The sequence below is a fragment of the Protopterus annectens genome, chromosome 8.part0 (assembly GCF_019279795.1).
Source record: "Protopterus annectens isolate FY-2018-M chromosome 8.part0, PAN1.0, whole genome shotgun sequence".
Taxonomy (NCBI): domain Eukaryota; kingdom Metazoa; phylum Chordata; order Ceratodontiformes; family Protopteridae; genus Protopterus; species Protopterus annectens.
The window spans coordinates 1,628,738,877-1,628,747,498 of record NC_056741.1 but is presented as its reverse complement, the minus strand read 5'-3'; the positions used below and the strand labels follow the sequence as shown (position 1 = coordinate 1,628,747,498).

Below are 8,622 nucleotides of genomic sequence, written 5' to 3'. Positions count from 1 at the left end.
TTAGGAGTGGGGCACCATATAGCAGAGAAGGGATGAAAAATGTGGTAGAGAGAATGAACTTGGTAGAGAGAGTGAGGTAGTAATTATGGCGGTAAAGCATTCCAAGTTTTTGGTGTTTTTTTGTTTATTTATAGGTGGAAGTTGAATTTAAGCTGGTCATCAATGTGAACACCAAGTAGTTTGGCCTCAGATACTAATTTGAGTGGTGTATTGTTCTGGCTGGTGATGGAAAATTACTTTTTATCTATAGTAGTTGTTTTAGAAGGGGTAAATAACGTAAGTTTAGTTTTTGAGGCATTGAGTGCTAGTTGGTTGTCTATCTTCCACTGTTCAGTGGTAGTAAAAGTGCCTTGGATTAGCTTTATGAGTGTGGGGATAGAGGGGGGCAGAACAGCTTATGGTTGAATCATCTGCGTATTGGATAAGCTTTGCGTTAGGGTTTGAGTGGTGGAAATCATTTATGAAAATATTGAACAGAAGGGGACCCAGTATGGAACCCTGTGGAACACCAGTGGGGGTGTTGAGGAAGGAGGAGGTGGCTTTTTTCCATTTAACTGCTTGTTGCCTATTTGAGAAGTGACTGGTGAACCAGTTGAGAGAGGCTGTGAGAGATGGTATCGAAGGCCTTAGAGTGGTCAAGTAGGAGGGTAGATACTATACTGCCAGAGTCACAGGCTTTGTTAACAATTTCAAGGAAGTTAAGAAGAAGAAGAAGAAGAAGTTAAGAAGTTAAGGTAGTGCTGTGGCCAGGTCTAAGTCCATGCTGTGTGAGTTAGTAAGTGATTGTCTATAAGATAGGGGAGGGGTTGTAGATGGATACATTTTTCAAGACGTTTAGAGATGAGGATGGAAATTTGTGATATTGTTATTGTTGCCCCCTTTGTGTAGGGGTATGATGTAGGCCTTTTTCCAAAGTTGGGGTACATAGCCTTCTTGGAGTGAGCGATTGATTAGTATGCAGATGGGGAAGGCAATGGCTTCGGCGGCTATGTTTAGAAAGTACGAGGGAATGTTATTGAAGGTATTGGAGCATGGTTTCAATTTCTGGAGAAGCTTTTTTATGGTAGATATGGGTTTTACAGAGAAAGGAGGAGGTTGAGAGGCTGAGGTAATTGAGAGTGAGTGTGAAGGGGAGGACAAGGGAGGGGATGTAGAAGTAGAGGGTCTAGTGTTGTTTGAAAAGGATGAGGTTAGTTTGGTAACTGAGTTGTTGAAAAACGTTAAATTGGGTGGCTAGGTCCATGTCTAGTGCATTAAGGTCGGGACAAGGGTTTTCTTTTTTTCCGGGGTTAAGGAGGGTGGATATACCATTCCAGAATTTTTTTTGGATTTGTTTTATGGCTGTTTTGTGTTGTAGTAAGGAGAAATAGGTTTTGCGGTCTGCTACAATAAGCTTTATTGTCAACTTGTTCCACATTAAGAGAGGTACTGAGGTTGAGGTAGTGTTCCTCATTTTGGAGATGGAAGGTTGGAATCTATGGATTTTGACGGCAAATCACTCAGGATTCAGACACTCATTTTTTGTGTGCTACAATAACTTTCTAAAAGAAAAAACTGTCCGGGTTTTTGACTCTTTTCTCCATTAGTGTTTGTCTTTTCTCGTGATTCTTGACGGGAAATGTGCATCTGTACTTCAGGAAAGAAAGCACTGTAAAAATCTTAGTTACACACTCTTTAGCAACAGTGGGGAACTATCACATTAGAATCACCGTACTTTTCGACGCTTGTAATGTGTAGTATGTCCCTTCTCGGTTGCTGTCCACACAGCATTGTGGGATAACAATGGCGGCTTCTTTTGGTGGAAACGTAAATAATAGCTCATCTGCTCCGGTTTCTAAGGCTGAGTATTTGAAGAAATATTTATCTGGTGGTAGCAAAAGTCATAGTGATTATGCTGTGCCTAAAAAGAAAAGGAAAAAGAAGCTCAACACAAGTGGAAAAGGGTAAGTTGGCTAGAACATAGATCTGCGTTTAAAAAATTGTTTCCAATGAAGAAACTCTTTGCGGCAGAATATTTCAATAATTAAATACATTTCCCGGAGAAGTAGTATATCACGGGAAGATGTGGTTTAAAATGATAAACTTTCTGTCACGTTTATTGCTTCCGTATTGCAGTTTTGGTCGTAGGACGTTGGTGTAATTATAACAATGAATACGTATAACTTAGAATGGCATTAATGTCACTCATTTGTTGTGTACTGAGATAAATAGACATCCGGAACGGAAAACCTACGTCTTATTTTATTTATGTATTGTAGATTACGTTGGCAGACACATTCCGTTGTGGCCAGTCGCTAAGAACGTATAACTTAAAAACGATATTGTTATTTATCTTTTGTAATGCCTATCTTAGTACATCAGCTAGTTTGGTTGGTCTTCCCAGTCAGTAGTTTTCTACTTTGTGGGTGAAAGTAGCCCATAAGGAAATTTTAGTAGCAAACCCCGCCCAAGTCTCTCTCCGTACTCCTCCCAGCCCCACCCTCAATGAACTGTAGGCCGCCTACTCAATCAAGTTCGTGGAGAACTAAGAATAGTTTAATAAAAAATAAATTACAGCATAATTGCCTTGTGATGAGGGTGATATAACACGAATTGTTTTGGAGTATTGAAAGAACAACATGTACTTCCATGCCATATATTTTCTTATAGCATCTTATGATGGTCTGTCACCGATGAAGCAGTTGGGGGCTGCTACCCCCGTTAGTTACCAGTTTTAAACTTTTCAGGGTTGCTCCCCCTGTATGCTTTTAGCAGTTGCACGTTGGCAATGGTTTTCTTGTATTATAGTATACTGAACAACTACTGATACTGGTATATCTTACTTTCTTGTCTTTTAATATACAGTTATTATTAGAGAAGGGTGTGTGTGTGTGTGTGTGGGGGGGGGGCTTCCTTCTTCACTTATCTCCTATTTATGGTGAAGTTAATTGTTTATTGAAACACAAGTTATTTTGATGGGCGGGTTGAAACAAACAAGTTGTATTGGTGGGTGGGTTGATGAGGTTGCAGCCCCCCTCATATCCAGTTAATGGTAGCAGTATATCAACAAACAGTACATTAGTCACTGTGTTTTTGTTGGATTTTCTTATATTCTTTTACTTTGATTTATTAGTATATGTCATTGATGTTATCACCAGTGCTAGTACTGACAGTCATTGGGTTCCTACCTAGCTTGCACAGTAGAACATTAGGGGTTACTCTGCAACACAATTGATAAGTGACGGTTATTTTTGCTAACATTTTTAATGCGGTGATTATCTAAAGCACATTCTTTATATGTTTCCTTGTGATTTGGAAATGCATTGCTTGGTGGTTTTGAGTGGTAGTACATGATTGTTTGTAGATGCTTGATGTGTAATAGTTTGGTTTGTTAAGTGACAGTTTATGCATAATTTTGTTAACAGGGTTTTAATTCCATATGTTTTAGAGATGGCTGTGGATGATGCTTAGCTGTGTGCTGTCCACGCCATAGCTAGAGGAATTATGTGAGAGGAGAAAATGTGATCTACATCATGTGTATTATTGGATAATTTTCAATGGAAAGCAGAGATGTTGGTGTTTCACATACTGTAAGTGTAGCGGCTTACAGGTATCTTGCACGCTGAAGTTTTAGTTCAGGAAAGTCATTGAAGTTTGTCAGATTATGCAGTTGCAGAAAGGATTTTGTTAGTCCCATATTTCTGTGATCAGTTGGTGTTTTTCATTGATTGTTACTCATTATGCTTATTGTAAGTAATGAAGGGTGGCTTCCTTCCTCCTGAGAAATCCAGATACTTTCATTGGTATGCATTCTTACTCTTAGAAGTAAATAGTACAGGAGTACTGCAGATGGCTGTTTAGCAGATTTACCTTCTGAATCACTGCTGAATGTTTTGAAGTGTGTTCTGTTTCGGAGTTATGGTGGGATTTTTCAGCCATGCCCTTTTCACCTATGTTAGCATGTTTACTGCACTGATACAGAAATACTGAGTGTGTTGCATAACTAAAGTGATGTCACTTTGTCTTGGGGAACAGGTAGGACACCTTTTCATTACTGTTAAGAATGTTTGTTTGTTTTTTTAGTTATGTAGTAGAATGTAATCTAAGAAACTAGGAGTTGTTATTTAGATACAGGAGCTCTGCCACAAGGCCTTACAAGTTTACTAAGGATTTTGTCAGTGTTTAATGTAAGCATATTTATCATGATGAACCTTGCTGCGTATTACCTTTAATCAGTTAAATACATAGATGTTCTGTGATTGAAAGTCTCTGTGAAATAGTCTGTGCACTCTAAGGATATCTAACTAATTTGGCCACTGTCCCCTTTTGTTTGACCAGTAGACTATACTGCATATGCCAGTTATTTAATTTCAGGAAATGACAGACAGCCTGATTTACTTATATCTCTTTGTTACTTGCTTTGTTCTGGCTATAAACTGATTGCTCTCAATTATTAATTTACCTGAGGGTGAATATTATACTTTCTACATACACATTTCATTTGTGACTCTTGTTCCAAAATCCTCCCAGTTATAAATTGACCTGAGGGTGAATATTATATTTCTTACATACACATTTCACTTGTGACTCTTATTCCAAATCTCTGCCCAAATGACCTTACTACTTCTGTGCCTGTGCACACACTTCGGTTTCTGGTTTTCTACTTCCCCACTCTCCCTAATTTTTAGCCCCATTTCCAATCCACTTTCTCCCACCCATACTGCTTTGCACTATATTCATTTATAATCACATGCCTCCCTAATAGTACTTATCCCACATTGTACATTTTTTTCCTTCTCAAATAAACCCTTGTTTCTTCTTATTTTGACTACATTATTTACTTTAGCTTTTAATACCGCTCTGTTCCTTACACTCCAGAGAAGATAATAAGACAACCCACCTCTCTTCCTTTATAGAAAATACTTCTGTCCTTACCTATCCTCTTCCAGCTTTCATAATCCACCATCACTGAATTTCCTACTGTCCTGCAGGTTCTTATTTCCTTCTTCATTGCTACGTCCTCATTACCTTACATTTATTAAATATAGATTCCTGACCTAATTATGGTACTCTTCAGTTTATTTTGTATCCTGTGTTCTTCTCCCCTACTGTGCCATCTTTCATCCTACCACGACTCACTATTTTACAACATATCTCCAACTCTGTCCCAACTAGCTATCCATACTTCCTCTTTACACTCTCCACACATTACACCAGACCTATTTAATATTGTTTGTCACCATTATTCCATATGTAGGCTGATTATTTGCACTTCAACTCAAATCAAAACAAAATTAAGTGCGATAATTTGCATAATTCTCCAATATACTAAAATCCTTCTAGAAGGAGATATGCACCCTAATCCTGGCCACACCTATCACATTGAACTCAGAGCTAATTCTCTCCCACACACTACTGTAACTCAGCAACAGCCAATCCCCAACCTTGATGATTTATTTTTTTGCTTTAGTAAGTGTTAGAAGTATAAGAAATAAATCTGCTGAACTACATGTCTGTATTACTCTATGCCTGATTATTTTACTGTAACTGAAACTTGGCTTAATCTAGGGTTGCCAGATTTGTAAATAGACAGGTAGGGATGAAAAAAAAGTCTTTCACGCTAAGTGAAGACCAAAAAAAAAAAAAAAAAGTTTTGCTGAGATTTTAAAAGGCAGTGCTTGACTTGGGATTGGGCTGCTGACCTCGGGACAGTCCTGCTAAAATAGGGACGTCTGGCAACCCTGGCTTAATCCCAGCATAAACGACTACAAAATTATAACTCTTGGCTATATCATCTGTAATGACTATGTAAAGAGGAAAGTTGGTAGTATTGCTTTAACATTTCCCAGTACCTATTATATTTACCTTTTACAGCAAACAAACACTAAAGTTCAGTTCAGCAGAGCTTCTTACTGCTTTCCTCAAAATAAACCATTATAAAACCATATGTACTGTTGTTCTTCAGTCCTCCTGGCGACAATACAGTTATAATGGAAGATATTCTACATTGAATGTCCATAACATTTCCACAAAAAAAAATATTACTAGTTGATGGGAATGTCAGTTGGTTGGATATAAACTCTAACTCCCTTACATCTAGCATGAACCTGCATGGTTTCACATAGCTAATTAATAACCCCACACATTGAAGCAAGATGTCTAATTCTCTATTAGACTGGATCCTAGTATCAGACCCTACCAAATATTCCCATCACAGATACAAGACTGTCTCAGTGGTCATCTCCCAATCTATGGAACTAGACATGTCACACATCCAGTTAAACAGTATATTTATAACACAAGTAACCTTCAGTTTAACCCAGAAATGTTCATTACTGAGTTATCTATTTTTATTTTATTTATCATTTGTTGACTGGGAAAGTCCAACTAGATTCCACAGAGCCTGTTTTCAGCGGAGGCCCGGGGAGAAATGCTCCAGATGCATGTCTTTGGAATGTGGGAGGAAACCGGAGTACCCGGAGGAAACCCACACGAACACAGGGAGAACATGCAAACTATTAACTGTAATGTCCTAAAAACCCACCCCTTAGACAGTGCTGTAATTGAATTCAAGACAACTTTTGTAAAAATCCAAAATAGCCTTGCACCTCCTAGAAGGAAGAAACTGAAAACAAATAATGCAGTTTAGCTATCCAAAAACTGTAGAATAGTAATGCAGGATAGAGAAAATGCATGGAAAGAATGGCAGAAACATAAAACACCTCAATATCTTGAAAACTAGTACTTCGCATTCATACTAAAAAGCGAACAAATGAAGACAAAAAAACTATACTGTAATAGCTTGCAGAATAATACTAAACACAACCCTAAAAAATTTAAAGAAATCTTACATCCCAGCCAAAAATTCATCCCAAACCCCTCTCCCAGTAACTCACTAGCCGAAACTGCAATACAGTTCAACTCTGGTATAGCATCTCTAATGAAGGATTCCTCCACATCTAATCCCAACCCTGCCCAATGGCCACATATCACCACATTCATTTTCACCCTCAAACCTGTGCCCGCATCCTATATAAAACTACTCTTAAACAAATGTAAACCATGCTTTTCACGTGATGACCTTCCAAGCGAGTACCTAAAAATAGCAGAAAGTAGAATTGCCTATCCTGTCTAAATTCTTGTAAATAAGTCAGTCTGGGAATTTTATTTATTTATTTGCAGCTGGTTTACCAGGATAGTCCATTGGGCCAAAGTGAACCCGTTTTCAATGGAGTCCTGGGGAGAAAAGCTCCATAAATATCAAGGTTACAATATGATGTAGATTATAAGCTTACATGAGTTATAAAATAGAGCAGACCAAAGACTATTAACATTACTATATGTCATAGATTGAAAATATACAACAGGAATTAGACCTAGGGAGAAAAGCTCCATAAACAAATCAAGGTTACTATATGATGTAGATTATAAGCTTACATGTGTTATAAAATAGAGGGACCATAAACTATTAACATTACTATATGTCATAGATTGAAAGTATACTACAGAAATTTAGACAAGGACAAATATTACAAACAGTCTAGGTTAGTGATGAATGAACAGATAATACAGAATATTAAGGGAATAATTAGTAGACATATACAGGATCGATAATACATGTGGTAAACTTGCAGAGAGAGGTGTGTGTAAGAATTACATACATTTAGAAATTAATTTACAAGAATATATGAGAAGGAAGAATGCTATTGAAGGGAAGAGAAGATGAAAGTTTGCAGAGTAAGTTTTGTAGGGTGGCAGCAGAGCATTCCCATTGGGTTACTAGATGTGAGTGGAGAGTTTTTTTGAAGCTAGAGTAGCTAGGGGTAGTACGAATGGATGGTGGTAGGGAGTTCCAGAGTCATGCTAGACTAAAAGATAGGAGGTGTTTGCCTTGGGGACGAGCTGGTTTGTATACTTCTAGAAGATTTTGGTTGTTAGACCTTAGCACTCTGTCAGGTAGGTGCATTTTAAATGCAGAGGAAAGGGAGGGACAGAGTGAGGGGTTGAGAATGAGCTTATGTGCTAGAGTGAGCTGGGTATAGATAAGCTGATTGGGTAGCTCTAGCCATTTTAGTTTGTGGAGAGAGGAACAGTGGTGAGTGGAAGACTTATGGCTAGTTGCGAACTTGGCGATTTTGTTGTAGCAACAAGATAGTTAGTTTTCAGAGAGGATTGTAGATTAGTTAGGAGTGGGGCACCATAGAGGAGGGAGGGGATGAGAAAAGATGTAGAGAGGGTGAGTTTAGTGGTGGGTGTAAGATAATGATTTTGTCGATAAAGCATGCCTAGTTTTTGATGTTTTTTTTTTTTTTATATTTAGTTGTATGTTGGAGTTAAATTTAAGCTGATTGTCAATTTGGATGCCAAGTAGCTTGGTCTCTGATACCAGTTCCAGGGTTGTGTTGTTATGACTAGTAATACAAAATATGTTTTTGTTGAAAGGGTTGACTTTAGAGGGAGTAAATACCGTTAATTTGGTTTTAGAAGCATTGAGTGCTAAGTGATTTTTTTCCATCCATTGTTCAGTGGAAGAAAAAGCATCTTGAGTTAGCTTTAGAAGTGTGGGGATAGAAGTGGCTGAGCAAATAATGGTAGAGTCGTCTGCATATTGGATGATATTAGAGAAAGGGAAAGAGTTGCGGA

General features: G+C 38.0%; 1 protein-coding gene across 1 annotated transcript in view; it reads left to right on the top strand.

The window, feature by feature from the left end:
- Positions 1-1,304: 1,304 nt before the first annotated feature.
- Positions 1,305-8,622, top strand: part of LOC122809565 (BUD13 homolog) — a 506,706-nt gene continuing 499,388 nt past the window's right edge. Inside the window, exon 1 of the mRNA XM_044081156.1 lies at positions 1,305-1,943. Within this exon, the coding sequence (XP_043937091.1) occupies positions 1,783-1,943 (161 nt within the window). The 5' untranslated portion in view covers positions 1,305-1,782. The remainder of the gene's footprint in view (positions 1,944-8,622) is intronic.